The 19,529-nt window shown below is 42.7% G+C and overlaps 1 protein-coding gene across 5 annotated transcripts in view; it reads left to right on the plus strand.

Moving 5' to 3' along the window:
- Positions 1-19,529, plus strand: part of MYO5A (myosin VA) — a 146,135-nt gene that overhangs the window by 113,522 nt on the left and 13,084 nt on the right. For 2 of the 5 annotated variants that reach the window (XM_066592584.1, XM_066592583.1), the window contains exons 29-36: positions 2,551-2,651; positions 4,746-4,826; positions 7,392-7,590; positions 9,453-9,527; positions 13,946-14,039; positions 14,236-14,382; positions 16,741-16,895; positions 18,320-18,409. In XM_066592584.1, coding sequence (XP_066448681.1) covers positions 2,551-2,651; positions 4,746-4,826; positions 7,392-7,590; positions 9,453-9,527; positions 13,946-14,039; positions 14,236-14,382; positions 16,741-16,895; positions 18,320-18,409 — 942 coding nt within the window. The remainder of the gene's footprint in view (positions 1-2,550; positions 2,652-4,745; positions 4,827-7,391; positions 7,591-9,452; positions 9,528-13,945; positions 14,040-14,235; positions 14,383-16,740; positions 16,896-18,319; positions 18,410-19,529) is intronic. The other 3 variants (XM_066592585.1, XM_066592586.1, XM_066592587.1) reach the window with 3 other exon arrangements.

Genomic DNA, 19,529 nt, shown 5'->3' on the forward strand with positions numbered 1-19,529 from the left:
TACTTTTTGTGTGCAAAGAAAACACACACCACTGCTCTCTATATTGAAATGGCCAGTTAGTTTAATGAGTTCAAGATGTATTCTTTCTCTGCCTAAGGCCATGTTCATGGGCGGATTTGATTTGTGGAATCTGCACATCAAGCCGCCCATAGGGATGCATGGGCATCCGCAAATTAATTAAAGCATGCAGATTTGATTTGTGGACCTTGTGGTCCAGAAAACAAATCGCAGCCTGCTCCATTTCTGTGCGGATCCTGCACTGATGGCTTCCATTGAAGTCAATGGAAGTTGTCCAATCTGCGGCACACCCGGGAAAGCAGGAGTTCAAAAAGAAAAGTGCACTGCACGCCGGCCGGCGCGGCCGAATACTTCTGCAGTGCAGAAGAAAGAAGATCCGGACAGGAGGGAGAAGACCCAGACAGGTAAAAAAATGTCCTTAGCCGCGGGCAGGGTCAGCTCTGCGGGCGGTATCCGACCCGCAGTGGACATGAGGCCTGAATGCACTTGAAAATAGAGCATGCAGCAGGGGTTTTTGGCGCAATGCAATTGTGCATTGAAATCAAGGAATTCTATTTCTGCATATATTGCGTGTGCAATTTTTTTGTGCCCATGTGACACAGGCTTTAGATTTCTACACAAAGGGCGTGTTCAAAAACTGTATCAAAAAACCTGAAAAAAAAAACTGCACGTGTGAGATCAAAACCAGGTGAGGATCCAGAAAAAGAGAAGTTGTATCGGTCCTTTTTATTCTTTCGTTGCTTTTATGATCCTCCTCTGGCTTCGGCTTCATAAACCGCACAAAAAAACCTGAAGAAAATCTGTGATCGCAGCCCTATGGTGATTGGTGATGTATACAAATCGTTTGTCTGCCATGGTATTTCTTCATAAACTAATGTGTAGAAGGAAAGGTAAAGGTTTTGTGTAAACTTATAGATTTCAGTAAAAACTTGATGCCATTATTCACATAATCTCACCTTATAAATGGCGCTTTTTTGACCATTTTAAAGTGAGGGTGTAAACAATGACGTCTATTTCGGATCATTCAATAACTTAGAATGGAATTGAAACAGCCAACAATTGGACCTGACAGAACGGAGACTAGAGCAGAAATCTTAGTAACAGAAAAGTTTGGGGCTTGTGTAGGCAGTTTCCAAATCCTACAAATGTTCAGTCCTCTTCCATTGTCTCTATTCCTTTAGTACAGTGTCATGTAAAGTATACCATTATCTTATTGGAAAGTGTTTTCTGACCATTTTGTCCTTTTTTTCTTTTTGTGATGATGAAGGATGATAAGGTAACAATTGGCATTGTTTGTTAGTTTTCTGCATGTAATGAAGTAAAGTTATACTTTTATTAAACAGCTGGAACATTGATGTAGCAAAGTTGTTTGCCACCTCTCCTGCAATTGCTGTTAATGCACGACAACCCCTGCTAGAGCATTACTGGACTTCCTACGCTGCCAAGTCCGGTGCTTTTTGTGCTTCTGTAATCCATTTGTCACTCCGATATGATGAATGACCGTACAGTCGGTGCAGTCATTCGCTCCTCCTATTATAGATTTTGCTGTAAGCCATTGCAACCAATAACTCTTCTCATCTGTCATCTAAAGGTAAAATGTAAATTGGTTGCTGCCCTTCAACCCAGCTTCAGAAATGTGTGTTTTATGGCTGGTGATGCTGAGGCTGCTGCTGGGACCTCTCTTGTCTAGCAGGAACAATATCCTTTTAGCTTTTGTTTAAAGGTACATTCGTGATGTATAGCAATTATATATGAATTGGCAAATGTATATTAATAAGATTTGATTTAATATGCCTGGATGTTGCAATAATCATTTTATGTAGCTAAAGTAAATGACTGCAGACTAGAGATGAGCGAGCATGCTCACTAAGGACAATTGCTCAAGCATTGTCCTTAGCGAGTATCTCCCCGCTCGTCTCTAAAGATGCGGCTGCCCGCGCGGGTGACAGGTGAGTTGCGGCAGTCAGCGGGGGGGAGAGAGATCTCCCATCTGTTCCTCCCTGCTGCTCCCCGCCCGCCGCCGGCACCCGAATCTTTGCTCCCGAGCGGGCAGGTACTCGCTAAGGGCAATGCTCAATCTAGCAATTGCCCTTAGCGAGTATGCTCGCTCATCTCTACTGAAGACATACAAGTAAATGATGATCAATCCTTGGTGAAATCCATCATAAAATGTCCAGGGACTGAAGTGTTGGATGCAATCAGATGTTTAATTCATTAATCTGGTGATTGCATTGCTTGTGAACTAAGTATTTAAGTGGTCATTATTACATGCCATGTGTTCTATTGGAAAGACTAGACTTTACTTTATTGGCTGATAAATTACCATTAGATTGACTTTTCTATAGCGATTATGATTTCCTATGGTATTCAGAGAGCATGGTAGCTCTCCATACATGTTACTGCAGATGACAGGAGAGGTCCAAGCTACAGCACCCTGCTGAACGGAGAAAATAGTGGTTTCCTGCAGCGTCATCATTTATATTGGATCCATACAGTCAATATCTAAAGTAACTTTATACTCCATTATTTTAGAACACCATGACCGAAACATTGGCTATTTCTGAAGATGTGCAGAAAATGAAGGACCACAGGGAGGTTGCTCAGGCTTATACAGGCATGAAGGAATCTAATAGGTAAGTTGTTATAAGGCTATGTAAACCTATATCATCGTCAGTCAATGCTAAACACTATGGGCAGGTGTGTTTGGCTCTGTTAACATCTGTGTTGGAGTCTCCATTGCAGATTCTGTCGAAAAAGATGTTATAAAAAAAAAAAAAAGTTGAGTGCTGTTTTTTGTTTAAGTAAGTGGATGGACGCCATGATGAAATCCAACAGACTCCATTATAGTCAGTGGAGTCCATCAGCCACCATTCATGTGACGGATCCGCCCCTACTTTGCACTCCATTTTTCTGTCCATATGACAAACAGAAAAACCTAATTGCTAACCAGATGTGAATAGAGTCTTATCCCGTATTTACCCAACCCTCGTTGGTATGTGCACCAGCTTCATCCTTTCCAAAAGGAAAAGAAATATCTACTGTGTGACAAGAACTATAGAAATAGTTAGCACTACTAGTGACTATATTTTCTATGTAGTACATGACTCTTGGTATTGGAGAAGTTACATATAAAAGGTGGAAGCAACTTAAAGGGGTTGTTCAGTTATAAGCTATTAATGGTGTATTCTCAGGATAGGTCATCAATAGTTGACTGACGAGGGATGGCTGCACAGGACACTCACCAGTAAGCTGTTCTCTGGGCTAGTGTATTCATACACTTTGATGTGTTCCTATTGAAGTGAATGGGATCTTTGTCTGCAATACTAAGCCCGTCCACTGCAGTGGGAACAGAGCTGTTTGCTTCCTGCAGAAATTAGTTCAGTGCATGAGCGCACTGGCCCAGAGAACAGCAAATCAAAGGACATCCCAGGTGTTAGACACCCACCAATCTATTATTGATTGCCTATCCTGAGGATAGACCATCAGTAGTTTACAGCTGGACAACCACTATAACTATGGGCTTGCACAACATATCTGAGCCTCCTGCAGTAACGTTGTTCCCATGGGATAGAAAGCCTTCCTGGGATCGTATAGTTCAAGTTAGAAGCAGCTATCAAATAGTGAATGTGTCATCGCTGCACTGCTTCTAGTAAGATCATACAAATGCATCAGAAATAATTATTACATGTATTTACAATGGGCAAGGTTAGTATGATTGAAATTAAAAATCTGCATTGCTTGAAAGCTAATATCAGCAGCTGGGATATCAGCTCTGACAGTTCTTAAGTCTCTTATATTTATTTTTTTATATTTGCTAAAAAACCGCCCATCCTGTATGTTATCGTACTGCACACGCCTTATCAGTTTGGCGCCTGTCATTAAAACTGAGCTCACATTTACACCCACTGCCGTATTCCATAAAGTGATATGTGGCAAACTTAGAAGGTATAGGTGGCAAGACAGATACATTAATGTAACACTGCCAGCTGTTTTACATGTGTGGGAAAGCTTTTTTTTCTTTGGCTTTAAAGGCTAGCTGGCTATTGACTTACACTTTATATGTGTCTATGTACTAGTATACTTTAACCATGGTCGTTGAGTCTTAGAACACACATCAAATTAAGTCCTATTTATATCAGTAAATGCCCATCTAAACGGGATGAGTGTCGGGCAAATGATACCCGACACTTATCCCCATGTATACTCACTCCCATGCTGTTACACAGGAGCGAGTATTGCTGGATCGCTCACAGCGCAGCTAGCAGGGAGGTGGGGCAGCTGGAGGAGAGTTTTCTCTTCCCCACCCCTCTCCTTCACTGTAAGCAGCGGCCGTTCAGTACTGAACGGCTGCTGTTTGCACTGAAAGGTGTGTCCATTTGGTTTTCAAGCATGCTGAAACTGAACGAAACTCATCCAGTTGTTCAGTCTCCGTATGCATTTACACGGGATGACCATCATTCAAAACCCCAGGGAAGCGCAGCGTTTTGAACAACTCCCTACTATAATTGCCCCATGTAGAAGGGCCTTAAGTTTTTTACCTTTTAGGCAAGTACTTTAACAAGTGTTCGTCACAGGGATGATAAAAGGAGTAGGTGACAATTTTCATACCGTATGAATTATTTTATTTTTTTAATTGGGATTTTCAGTGATTTTGTTCTGTTTTCATCATTTTCTTCAATCCATTTTCTGTTTCGTTATTTTTTTTCCTTCTTAATCATTTTAAAAAGAACCCTACCGCAGGATTACCATATGCTGAACGAGGATGGAGAACTCTGGCTGGTGTATGAAGGGTTAAAAGAGGCCAACAGGTTATCAAATTCATCACCATGGGAATATGTAATCTGCATTTTGCATCTTTCTAACACTGCCGAAAGCTTAAACCATGCACAAAATAGGACCTCCAAATACTGAGTGTAATGAAGAGTCAAATTGCTGATTATATTATAACTTCAATGCCTTCGTATTATACTTCTGATGTCTTCACCATGTGACTGGTATTCCAAGAGCACATAACCCAGAAATTGAACTGCTTCCCTTTAAATTTAATGGTGCAGGTTTAACAGGGCACAGGCTGGTATTGTGGTGGGTTTCCTCAGAAGTTTGCCGTTTACTGATTTGCTATCTTGGTTGTGTCTGTTCACCTATCTGACTCCTGCTTGCTTCAAAAGGCTTTGTCCAGAAACAGCGCCACATGTGTCTATAAGGCTGTTTCTGGTATTGCAACATTCAACTGAATAAGGATGAACTACAATACCAAACACAGCTGTTAAAGAAATTAATTTAGGCGATACTCAAGCGGTAGCCTAGCTTTATCAGTCAAGTATACCTAATTAGTATTCGATGCATCAGTGAAGAGAATAGTGAGATCACTTAAGTGATGTTTCCTAGCTCTTCTGTTTTATTGTTGCAACGCAAGAGGTTAAGTAGTGTGACAAACCCCACAAAATCAACTATTTAAAGTTTACAGCATGTGTGATACTTCTATCTTAGTAAAACGTTACAAAGGTTAATTGTGACAAAGCTGGATGCTCAGTGTCTGAGACCCTGTTAGTAAAACTACGTGTCATTTGCACACATACTTCTTGCTATGCACACGACACTGCTGCATAAAATATAATGAAATGCTTTCACAATATAATGCAATACTTTCACACAGCCTATAGGCAGATGTGGAGCTGTTTCTGAAAAACAGACCCTTTTTTTTCTAGTCCTAGACGTACTCTTTAATTGGTGCAGGGTTTCATGAAGATTTCTGGGTTTACCCAGAAAGTCTTGCTTAACTGCTGCTAAATCAAACTTTAATCTCACTAGTAATGGTGTTGGGTTGCTGTTCTATGAATGCAATAGATTTTTCCGAATACCTTTAACACCTCTGCCCCCTAGTGGTACATATTGATTGTTTATTTAATTGCAAAAATTATTTCATCCCTTTTTTCTTTTCATCTCTTTTTAGCTACAAAATCATATTGACGTCCAACACACAAATTACAGAATTAATTGCATAATTAGAGCATTCTTCCTGTAACTCCCTTTAGTCCGTCTATTCTGCATGGGGAATCTGGAGAGGTTATATTGAGGTCTTAAATACGATTTACTAGCTATAAACAGGTTGTATAGTGACCCGGCTGAAATGTACAGTACACTGTGTCTATGGCAAACTCTGCACATTCTGTAGTGCTAGCATTGAATAGTAGTAGTTTTCATAATAAGCTTACTTTTTTATTTCGGCTGTTTTTTGCTTTTCAGATTTTTATTACTGACTTGTCATTCTATGAAGAAATTATTTCACCATGGCTTTTCTTCCTATTGAGTGAGGCCATTGGTCTGCAAATGTTGGGACGTTTATATTCCTGTTTTTCTTAGATCAGTGGGTTACTGGAATGTAGTTTCTTTATATTGGTTAATGGAGAACTGTTGGTAGTGAAATATTCAAGATCATTAAGTTTATACGAAACATTACAATAATTTTTAATATCTTACACCTATGCAGTATTATCAGTGCCTACCGTTACAGGCCTGAGGCTTGCATTAGATTACTCCCAAGGTACTCATGGCAACACTTATTCTATGCTTTGCTGGATCAGTCTGGTCATAGGGATATGTATGGATACACACACTAGCAGGCGAGGATACTGATGGGTATATGTGGGTATGGATGGGAATAGTGAGTTGAGGACATAGAAGCATGGCAGCTGCAGGCCAGTTTATCAAGAACATCTCTTGATAACCTTAAAGCAGTGCTTGTTGTAGACAATTTTGCAACTTGGGCTAACCATGCACGTAAAATGTTATAATCTGAACCAGTCGATTTCCGAGGGTCTAGATCATCTAGATATATGGCACTCCACCAACAACAGATGTCAGGAAAGGTAAGGATCAGGCAGTTGGATTTCAACTACCTAGTCCATTTGTTCTTGGGGAGATAAGCCACTTTGGAAGCCGCTTTCTCGCCTCTCCACATTCAGAATACGTTTACACCGAGCATGAATGTGTTGGACGAGATAGCTGATGAGCAGCAATCTATTGTGTACTACATAGTAAGTGTCTCTGCATTTATTGGTCAGAGGCGAATTTTAAAATTTGATACTAAATTAAGAATGGAAGATTTGCCAGTTTTTATAACCATTTACTAATAGTTGTCTTATAAAATGTGTTTTGAATTGCTAACAATGGATTTCTTCAGTAACCTCCCTTGCTTTCTTTGACTTTCTCGTATGCCTTTTATATACTACTTGAGTGCTGTCCTAACAATTCTTAGGCTGATGGGTTTCGTAGCATGCGGAGGAGGAGCGATGGAGCTTTGCTGTCGGTGCTATGCTTGCTTGGAAAGCATAGTAAAGTGTCTGTATCAATTATCCGCTGTTGTCTTGTAGGGTTCTAGAGGCGCAGCTGCAGTCTCAGAAGAAGAGCTTTGAAAACGAGGTGGAATCTCTCAGAGGAGAGGTCCAAGGACTAAAGGAGGAGAACAATCGACAGCAACAGCTTCTTGCCCAAAATCTCCAGCTGCCGCCTGAGGCTCGCATTGAAGCCAGTTTACAACATGAGATCACCCGGCTGACCAATGAAAACCTGGTATGTAATATAAAAGGGCTAAATCTGAACGTTCATCTGACCTCATGCTTTTTAGATCACACCATAAACTATACATTTACATTTGTGTAATCATTGCTTTCTACATTACTCTTCATTTCATGGGTACATTTCTAATCTATGTGCACCTTTACAACCAGTTAGTTGTTTTGTTGCAGTGTAGCTAAAGTAGAGAATAAAACAACTTTGCTATTGATAAAGATATCCTATCAATAACTTTGGATGTATCTACATGGCATCAGATTACAAATATGCCCTGTGTATTCCCATCCTGCAGCCATGCTTCCTTCCCCAGTTCTGACCAACATACATTTGCAGGTTAATCAGTAGTGGATTGGTTACCTTCTTAAGAACATCAGCTCCAGTAAGGCTGGGTTCACACAGGGCAGATTTGCCGCGGATTGCCGTTGCATATCCGCACTGCGGCAAAACCACTGCGTTTGCAGTGCAATGCAGCACAAATGAGATTTGCCAAAAAGCTGTTCTCACAGGACGGATTTTTTCCGCACAGCCGCAGTGCGGAAATGCAACTGCGTCGCGGTTTTAAAAGATGCAGCATGTTCATTCTATGGTCTTTTCCGCAGCGCTTTTTTGTCCATAGACTTCTATGGACGCAGCTAAATCCGCACCAAATACGCGACAAAAAGTAAAAAAGCGCTGCGGAAAAAAAACGCGTGCGGATTTTTCCGCACGAATCCGCAAGCCCAAATTAACCTTTGAAGCGGTTTTGCCGCAGAAACAGTTCTTCTGCGTCAAAACCGCAACAGAAAAACAGTGACAAATCAGCCCTGTGTGAACCCAGCCTTAATGTAAATTGTGCCAGAGATGTAACCTACAGGGAGTTGTTCCAAGGGGTTACAGATCACATGACTGCAGGACAAATTAACCAGATTTATTTGCAGTCTGTTACAATGGAGGCACTTGGAATACTAGGATATACATGATGAAGACCTTTTTTTGCAAAGTTGCTTCATATTCTATTTTAGAGATGTTGGAACAAAGTAAAAAATATGTAAAGGTTGGCATAGAAGTAGAAACATGTTTAGTAATGAGTTACCGTAGAGATCCCCAAACGTTTTAGGTTATGAGCCACTTTTAAAAAACAACAGATGATTCTGTATTACAGTGAATATAAAAAAAGTGAGTCTTACCCCTTTAATTAACTGCCAGTGATATGGGTTTGATCCTCATATGAAGTTATAATAATGGTCTGACCTAGCTGGTACCACTAGTACACAGTAGTATCTGCATGCACCAACAGTTGGAGAGCCACATTAGGGGCCCTAAGAAGCTACCTGTGGTTCCTGAGCAACTGGTTGGAGAACATGGAATTATAGGATAGATCTGTATTGTAACTATCCTCTATAGTATATCTATCCTGTAATGTAGCATAGCATTATAGGAATGTAGTCAGTCTGCTGCACAAATGCGATATGCTGCTGCATAGACTAAGTTAGTTTCTAGATTTGCCTGGCTTGACCCTTATTGTTAAACGGGTTTTCCCACGACTTAAAATTGCTTCACAACCACTCTGTCCTACTTAATTGCTGCTGACCAAGTCATGTGACTGCTGCAGCCAATGACTTTCTTTAGATGGTCACTGCTGTGGCCAGTGATTGGCTGCAGCAGTCACATGTCCTAGTCTGCAGCAACCAGGAAGGACAGAGTGGTTGTGAAGCAATTTTAAGTCATGGGAAAACCCCTTTAAGAATTGAGATTGTGTTGTGTTTGCCCAAACCATATAATGTATTAGCGTGATGCACAGTCACTGGGCACGTTTTAATGACATTTTATTAAGTAATTACTGCAGAGAGAAGGTCCATCCATTCTGCCTGTTTTTTCAGTATTATGAGGAGTTATATGCAGATGATCCCATGAAGTATCAGTCGTACCGGATTTCACTTTACAGACGGATCATTGTATGTAAATCACACGCCTGATTGTTCTGTTGCCTTAGCCATGTCCTAGAAACTAACAGCACTCCAGCCTGCCCAACTCCGGTCTAGATACGTTTGTGTGAAGACGCTGCGCTCTGTTCACTACCCCACCGCTTCCATCGCATTGTCATGTCTTCATGTTGAGTCCCGTGATAAATGCACATTTTCTTACTAACTTCCGCTAAAGGCAAGATTGCATGCATAGTAAGCCAATCACATTGTATCTGTACATGAGACTGTATAGCGTGCTACTTCCTAGATTACCTATGTGAACCGGGTAAGTGGCTCTAATTTATTCTTCTAATCCTTTCTTTCTAGTATTAATCCAGGTCTTATTAGATGTGGCCCTTATAATTTACAAGTGGCACCATGCAAGTTGTTATGTAGTGCCCACCCGGGTTCTTTATCTGTCTTTAACATAAATGCATGTGGTTTAAAATAAATCTTTTTAGAACTGTATATAAATGACCAGCTATATAACTGATCAGGAAGAACAGACTCCGCTAAATACACTGCCAGATGTTGGACTGCGACATTGCCAAAGCTAAAATGAACATGTAGCACGAGTAACTACTGCCAAATTCAATACATGAGCTGTGGAAGCAACCAATCACAGCGAAGCTTTCATTTTGTATTCTGCTCTGGTAAAATGAAAGCTGCGTTGTGATTGGTTGCTAGGAGCAACGAAAAAACGTTTTTCCTTTAAGAAGTTTCCGAAATCTGCCCCAGTGTGTTTAGGGATTCTATGAAACAGGTTGTTCTACCTTCAGTTTCTTAATACACAACTGTTACTAAACTTACGAAAGTAATTTCCTGAAACCTCTAGCATCCAGTCTGTTAGATATTTAAAGGTATTGTCCACCTTTGAAGTATTAGTGACCTATCTGTAGGGTAGTCCTTTGTATTATTTGTCATCCCTTTGACACCAGTGGTAGTGTTAGGGAACGTATGTATTCTGCTTATTATTTCTGTGTGCGCGCCTTGGTTCTTCTCACCTGTTAATTATGTTCTGCCAGCACAGCAATTAGTGTGTCAATCAGCCAATAACTGTGCTCGGCGCTCTATATGGACCTGCTCAGCCCTGCAAACCCTTCCAGTAATTGTGGAGTCTCCTAATGCGTTCCACTCCGGTGTTTGATTTCAGTCTCAGTATAGCTCAATTTCTGTCCTGACCCTGTTTTTGTTTTACCTTTTCTATTATGTTATGTTACCTTTTCTTTTCTGATCATGTTTTACCTGTATTTTGCTATACCGTTAGGCTTCATGTCCACGGGCCGGCATGGTTTCCCTGTGCAGAATCCCGCGGCGGATTCTACACAGCCCGCAGACATGACGCCAAAAATATACATTATACTCACCTGTCCGGACGCTGCAGAGCTCTCCTCCGTCGTGGCCGGGTCTTCTGCAGGGCGAATGCGCTCAGGATTTTTCTTCAAACTCCTGCTTTCCTGCAGTCCACGGCACGGACGCAGTGACAGCTGCAAACGTGCCACGGATCCGGACGGCTTCCATTGGCTTTAATGGAAGCCGCGGTAGCAGTCTGTACAGGAAAACCGCATAAAAATGGAGCATGCTGCGGTTGTTTTCACGCGCGTGTGACCCGCACGCTGGGGGGGAAATGACATCCGCAGGTATTTAATTACCTACGGGTGCCCAATGATTCCCTATAGGCGCGGACCGCACACGCGGGAGACCTGCGTGGATTTTGTAAATTGATTTATGCCGTGGACATGAGGCCTTATTCTGACCTCGGCTTGTCTGACTTCCCGTTCGCTTGGAGGGACTACCTGGTAGTCCCTCCTTTTTTTGAACTTACTTTGTACCTGTTTCATAGAAACCTAGAAAAACTGATCTCCGAAAAAGACCTTGTAGTATTCCCTTTTTATTTCTTTTAGGATAGCTCTATGCTTCTCCAGGGCATGCTTCAATTAATTCATTGTTGATTTTCCAACCACGTCTGCTGAAAGTTTGTTCCAAGCATCTACTACTTTTTTTAGTGAAATATTTTCTAACATCGCTTCCAATCTTCCTCCAACTAGTCTGTGCCCCCTTGTTCTATTTAGCTCTCTAATAATATGTCCCTCCTTATTTCTACCTTTTAACATATTTATAAGTTTGGATCATGTTCCCCTCTCACTTTTCCCCTCCAGGCTATACAAATCAAGTTATTTTCATATATTCTTTGACCAGGGGCGTAGCTAAAGGCTCATGGGCCCAGGTGCAAAAGTTTATCTTGGGCCCCCCCCCCCCCCCCCCCCCCCAACTACTCTCAATCCCTTAACGCATAGGCGTAATGTGAAGCTCCTGGGCCCCAATGCAAAACCTGTAACAGGGCCCCAACTTAAATTATTTATTCATAGTACTGGGCTCCCTATATGGAGAAGAGAGGCCTTATGGGCCCCCTAAGGCTCCTGGGCCCAGGTGCAACCGAATCCCCTATAGTTACGCCAGTGCCTTTGACGTACACTCTGACTTCCCAGTTATGACCCCTGGCTTGTTTGAATCTGTTGACTGTTCACACCACCAGCCAATGGCTACTCTGTTGACACAACCTAGGGATTGCAGCAGTGAAGACTATATCCTCAAAAAAGGGTTATAGGGTGAAAACTTACAGTCCACAGGAGCTGCTCGCCAGATTAGCTAATGCAAATCCTGGTTATGGATGCATGTTTTTAGATGAGCTATTCCTCTCTTAATGGCAACATTACACTATTCTCAGGATTGGTCATCAGTAGTTGATCGATGAGGGTTCGCTGCCCGGTCCCCTGACAACCAACTGTTTGCTAGGATGCTGCACTCATGTGTGGAGCCGCTGTGTTGCCTGAAGCAGACATCTCCATTCACGCTGCAGCAGCCATAGTTTTATTGCAAGCACTGTTCACATTGAATTAGTAAATGAATTATATTAACTGATCTGAAACAGCGTAACTGAGAGGATATGCAATTGGTGTGATTAATTCTGCAATTGCAAGTTCTTTGAAGGTGGTTTCTTCATCAGATCTCTTCCTCTCGGCCCTGAGTGACAGCTGTACAGCCTCATGATTGGATGGAGGGGGGAGAGGTTGTAGGGAACTAAATGCAGAAAGCCCAAGACATTGCAGACAAGGAGACTGTCTACAAGACAACTGTGATCGCACTGCCAAGGGGTTAAAATTTGGATTCCTTTATCATGCAGGTTAACATACGTATGTTTAAGCTGTTCTCCCTATCCCTATGTAGTGGTGTCAGCCAACTCCCTTTTATAAATACTATATTTTATATAATTTTATATAAACTAAACCTCCTTTTAGTAATCAGCCTTGCCAATTTTAGCTATATTTATCATAGAAGCACTTAATTAAAGACAAACATGTCTATAAACCATACCACAGTGTCAGAACCAATGTATTCCAGGGACAAGGAGTGCATATGCTTTTCATTTTAACTGCTTAGTGACCAGCTGTACAGGTTTTTACAGTGGCAGTAAAGGGCCTTAGGTAAGGTCACTGTGTTTTTACAGTGGCCTAATCTAAGGTCTGCATGTGAAGAACCGGGTACTGGATGTCAGATGACAGCCAGGACCTTGCACTGACATGCAGGAGGCAGAAAACTTCTCTTGCTGACCAATACATGCTGCGATCAATAGCAATCGTGACTAGGGAAGGGAGCTCCTCTTGTCATCTATCAATGCACTGCAATACTATCTTGTGGTGATGATGGATTACTATGGCAGCCAGTGGACTCATTAAGGCCTCTGGATCTGCCAGGCATGCCAGCCTCTCGAACCCTGCCTCCAAAACAAAAAAAAGGGGGGGGGGGGAGTACTCCACTGTGGCACAATAGAAAGCCCTTTTTATGAAAAAAGTAATAAAAATGTGTATATTTTCAATAATTGTATTGACCCAAAGACTAAAAGTAAGTAACCTTTCATTTATCCCAAGCAGTGAAGCCGTAAAAGAAAACAAAAAAAAAAAATGACAGAATTTGTTTGTATTTTCCATACTCTCCAAAAGATTCTTTTATAAAAGTTAATACCATACATTATATATACCGTATATATTTCACGTGGTCCCATTGGAAGATGCAACTCGATCTGCAAAAAGCAAGGCCTCATATGGACATGTCACTGAAAAAATAAAAATGTTATGGCGCTTGGAATATCACAATGTAAACATGAAAAAGTTTGCCTTGTCATTAAGGGGCAAGTCACTAAGGGGTTAACACATGAGTTGTCCTGGTGATACTGTATACATACAGATTTGGATATGCGATGTTAAGCAACTGAAAGCCACTAGATGTCGCTGTTACTTTCTTACTTGCTCTTCAGTCACTTTTTTTTCCCTTTTTACTAACCGTCTTAGTGTGGAATCTGAAAATGTTTTAAAAGGGTGTTATTACTAAGAGCTTGTTCATATCTGTAGGATCTAATGGAGCAGCTGGAGAAGCAAGATAAGACTGTCCGGAAACTGAAAAAGCAGCTGAAAGTGTTTGCAAAGAAAATTGGAGAGCTTGAAGGTAATTCTACAACTTTTAAAGGAACAGTTGTGTAGTGTGGGGTAGGAGAAGAGCGAAGATTTAGAATTGGTGTCTTCCCCTTTTTCCTTTGAGCAGTCTATAGTTCTGTTTTACAAGACTAAAACTACAAAATCACTAAGTTGGATGACTTGCTTATTCTTGAAATATTTAATATCATTGGGCCTCTCTTCTGTAGTTGGTCAAATGGAGAACGTGTCTCCTGGTCAAATAGTGGATGAGCCAATACGTCCACTTAATATTCCTCGCAAAGAGAAAGACTTCCAAGGAATGCTGGAGTATAAGAAGGAAGATGAACCAAAGCTGATTAAGAACCTTATATTAGGTAATTGTTTAACTTGTAGATAAAAGATTATATTGAAATAAAGGGGTTTTACATTTAATTTTTTAAATTTAATGGCGCATCATTGGGATCGGCCATCAATATTCGATCACTGCTCTAATCAACTGTCTGAGGGGGCTGCATCCCCTTCACTGCTTCATACAGTACAACTCCGTACATTTACTAGCAGGCTGTGCCTGCTTATTGCAGCTCAGCTTCATTCACTTGAGTGGTACAAAGCTGTAATACGGTACCAGGCACAGTCAACTGCTACACATATGGAACTGGGCCTGGTAGACAATGAAGGGAGCATGGTCCCTTTTGACACTTGGCACCCCAGCCAATCAGCTGTTAACCTACCACCAATCTAATATTAATGGCCTATGTTAAAGATAGGCCATCAATTTTAAAGATCTGGAACCTTTTAACTCTATATATTGCTTCTTAGGGGCATTTGTTGGTGATTCTTAGTAATTGACTGCCATGCACATGTAGTCAGTGTTTCAGAACAGTCAGCTGTAGTTGAAATGTAATATTAGTATAGTAGATCAGGGGTCCCCAACCACCGGGCCGCGGACCGGGGCCGTTGGGTGCTTAGCGCCAGGCCGCGGCACCGCCGGGAACTTTTGCTCTAAACACAAGGCCCGCGGGCTGCCCTGTGCTATGTGGCCCGCGGCGTGCCGACGCCGCTGACCACTGAAGCGATTACCAGCGGGGGTGCCGCAGCTCCCCGCTGGTAATCACGATGATCCCGGCGCACACACTGACGTCTGTGCAGCCAGGATCCTCTTCCCCAAGTCCCCTGCTCATTAGTTCCGCAGGAGAGGACTCGGGGAGGAAGCGTTCCGGGCAAGCAGACAGAGAGCGACAGCAGGGAGGAGGTAAGTATATGGGTTGGGGGGCTGCCTATTACTGGGGGGGCTACTTATTACAGGGGAAGGGGCTGCTTATTACTGGGGGGGCTGGTTATTACTGGGAGGGTGGGGGCTACTTATTACAAGGAAAGGGGCTGCCTATTACTAAGGGGCTGCCTATTACTGCGGGGACCTGCTTATTACTGGGGGTGGGTGGGGGTGGGTGGGTACTTATTACAGGGGAAGGGGCTGCCTATTACTGGGGGGGGCTACTTATTACAGGGGAAGGGGCTGCCTATTACTAGGGGGCTGCCTATTACTGGGGGGACCTGCTTATTACTGGGGGGGGGGGTACTTATTACAGGGGAAGGGGCTGCCTATTACAGGGGAAGGGGCTGCCTATTACTTGGGGGCTGGTTATTACTGGGGGGGGGGGGCTGGTTATTACTGGGGGGGGGGGCTGGTTATTACTGGGGGGGGGGCTGGTTATTACTGGGGGGGGGCTGGTTATTACTGGGGGGGGCTGGTTATTACTGGGGGGGGGCTACTTATTACAGGGGAAGGGGCTGCCTATTACAGGGGAAGGGGCTGCCTATTACAGGGGAAGGGGCTGCCTATTACTGGCTGGGGGGACCTGCTTATTACTGGGGGTGTTGCTTACTGGGGGGGGGGCAGTTGGGGGCTACTTATTACAGGGGAAGGGGCTGCCTATTACTGGGGGGGGGCTACTTATTACAGGGGAAGGGGCTGCCTATTACTGGCTGGGGGACCTGCTTATTACTGGGGGTGTTGCTTACTGGGGGGGGCTGCTTATTACTGGGGAGGTGGGGGCTACTTATTACTGGGGGGGGCCTGCCTATTACTGGGGGGGGCCTGCCTATTACTGGGGGGGGGGATCTGCCTATTACTGGGGGGGGGGGGCCTGCCTATTACTGGGGGGGGGGGGGCCTGCCTATTACTGGGGGGGGGGGGCCTGCCTATTACTGGGGGGGGGGGCCTGCCTATTACTGGGGGGGGGGCCTGCCTATTACTGGGAGGGGGGGGCCTGCCTATTACTGGGGGGGGGCCTGCTTATTTCAGGTGGAGGGGCTGCTAATTACTGAGGGGTGGGGGCTGTCTATTACTGGGGGGGGAGATAAATTATATACTGCCCTATGTGTGTGCTGGGGGGGGGATAGATTATATACTGCCCTGTGTGTGTACTGCCAGGACATTCTAAATGTCATAATTAAATAAGGATGCACTAAACTCCACCTGCCTTCATAACCCTGCCCCATATAACCAAAGCCCCGCCCACGTCCCGCCCAACCAAGCCGGGCCTTGTAAAAATGGTCTTGCTTGAAGCCGGTCCCTGGTGCCAAAAAGGTTGGGGACCACTGTAGTAGATGGTGTGTTATCTTGATGGTTTAACTTGTTTTGGTAACTTGATTTGCAGCATTGTAGTACATTGTATTTATAGCGCGCCAGTCATGTATGTTCTGATAATGCCTATTTTACTTGACTTCAGACTTGAAGCCCCGTGGTGTTGCCGTGAACCTTATTCCAGGACTGCCAGCCTACATTCTATTTATGTGTGTACGGCACGCTGATTACCTCAATGATGACCAGAAAGTCCGTTCTTTGCTCACATCAACCATTAATGGCATCAAAAAGATCTTGAAGGTCAGTTTTTATTTTTCGTGACAAAAGAAATTGAATATTCACTTCCATTTCTTGAAAAAATATACACCTGTTTTTCAGTTAGCTGATTAATGTCAGCTGGCTCCGCCAATCACAGCCAGCGCTGAATGCACGAATCATTCATTGAATGGCTGTGACTGGTGCATTGAGCGCCAGCTCTGATTGGCGGACTGACATTCAACGGCCTCAGCCAATCACAGCAATCTCTTGCTGAAGGTGGGGATTTTAATCCCCGTCACTAGCAATAGATGCTTTGTCGGCGATTAAAAGTGGCCACCGGCATCCAGCATGGAGCTCCAGAGAACAGTGGCGGGGACCCAGACGGTGGCAGCTAGGTGAGTATTGATATATTTTTTTGGTAGTGCAGCTGGTGCTTGCGTTTAGCGCTGCTAAAAATGTGGTGCCACGTTTTCAGCAGCACTAAAACCGCTGCCCATTCATTTCAAAGATAGAACACGCATTGTGGTCAAAGTGCAGCGATGAAGACACTGCATTTAGACGCTTGTGTGAACAGGCCTATTGAAATAAATGGGAGCGGTGTACAACGTTTAGCGCCACGCTGAAAAGGCGGCACTAAACGCTGACAAAACTGTCTGTGTGAGGGAGGCCTTACTGTGTGCTGTATTTCTCATTTGCTAAAAGTAGTAATCTTTCCATGGGACCTGCTGAGTTCAGTTGGACTTTTAGCGTCTATTCCAGGGGTTAGCGTAAACTTTTAAATGTTTAATAAAGGATACAGGGATATAAATAAATATTTGTTAAAGGGAATGCCACTATTCTGATGCATAGATGCTAGTTTGGCAAATGAATGTATTTTCCTCCCTATGCTACACTGGTTATTTGCCAGTACACTGAATCATGTGGTTTATGATCAAAGTAGGCACGGTGTATGTGCTCTATTTTTGGAACTAGTCCTGAGAGACTGTCTGGATGGAAGCAGTGATGCAAGTCACTCAGCATGACTGCGGCCATAATTCGATTGACAAGAAGAAGTGAGATAGTAAGACTGTAATATAACATGGCATCAAGCCAGGACTGGCATTCTTACAGGCCTCTGGAGGAGTGCGATGTTCTGCATCATGTCCTCTCTCCACTGCTGAACAATGGCATGGTTACTCCGGAGACTCATGCCAAGTCTGCTTAATCTGTTGTTGCTTATTAGCAGTTAACCCTTACAGTTTGCATATATCATGCCACACATCTGTATGATGTACTGGAACTTACACATGATACTTTTACTTACTCCTTGCATTTGTTCTCAAAATTCACAATTGTAATGTTTTACCGATTTACTGTATATTGCATCATTTTATTTGGACATTTGTCGGTCATCTTCCCTCCTTGTCAATCTGGTTTGCTGGTGCAGTTTATTCTAGTTGTGTTTTTTTTTTTCTTTCCAATGACAGAAAAGGGGGGATGACTTTGAAACCGTGTCCTTCTGGCTTTCTAACACCTGCCGGTTCCTTCATTGTCTGAAGCAATACAGTGGAGAAGAGGTACCGTTTTTGAGTTAATTATTGAAATTTCTTTTCAGTATTTGTTATAGATCATAGCAATATACTTATTAGGTACCAATGAAATGATAAACTAGATATATATTTTACTAAATTAGCATTGCATTAGTGTGAGTCTTGAATGCTATTCAGGTAGATTTCACTCTGAAATGACCATGGGAAACCAATGATATTATTATGTAGTTAATAACGTTCTAATGGTTCAGTATATACTGTAAAAACAAGTGATACATTCCCTTTACCAATTCTTGATCTGAGGAATCAAGGTTAAAGGTAACATCAGGTTCAGGGTGTTCCTCATAAAGAGTTAATAAATAAGTTATTGAAAATTGAACGTAATCCTTCTTACTCCACTGGATTCAAAGTTGATTACAAGATAGTGTTAGCGGAGTGTATTCTGAACAGGGACAAGTTACAAATGGTGACCCCAAGGGTCTGTCCTGGGTCCTGTCCTTTAAATATTTTTATAAGTGACATATGAGAAGGTTTAATGGGTAAGGTTTGTCTGTTTGAAGATGATTCACAAGTGTATAATAGGGTTGATTCTTCTTTTGGTGCCTTGATCATGGGGATTGATTTAGCCATACTGGATAAATGGTCAAAACAATGGGAACTGCAGTCCAATATTTCCAAATGTAAAATAATGCACTGGGGGAGAAAAAATCCTCAGTATGAGTATTGTATTGGCTGTTCTATGTTATCCAGAGGAGAAGATATTAGAGGTTCTAATTTCTGACAACTTCAAACTGAATCCGCAGTGCGGTCAGGCAGTAAAGAAAGCAAGTAGGATGCTTGGCTGCATAGCTAGAGGTATAAACAGTAGAAAGAGGGAGATTGTGATCCTGTTGTATAGATCTCTGGTGAAACCACATCTGGAATACTGTGTTCAGTTCTGGAGTGCAATTCTACAGAAAGACAGTGATAAAATAGAGCAAGTCTGAAGATGGGCTACAAAAATGGTGGAAGGTCTCAAGAACAAAAGTTATCAGGAAAGACTTAAATACCTTCATCTGTATAGCCCGTAGGAGAGAAGGGAGAGGGGAACATGAGCAAAACTTTTATATATGTTAAAGGTATAAAGTAAGTTCAGGAGGGAAGTGAT

Source organism: Eleutherodactylus coqui, chromosome 2 (assembly GCF_035609145.1).
Source record: "Eleutherodactylus coqui strain aEleCoq1 chromosome 2, aEleCoq1.hap1, whole genome shotgun sequence".
Taxonomy (NCBI): domain Eukaryota; kingdom Metazoa; phylum Chordata; class Amphibia; order Anura; family Eleutherodactylidae; genus Eleutherodactylus; species Eleutherodactylus coqui.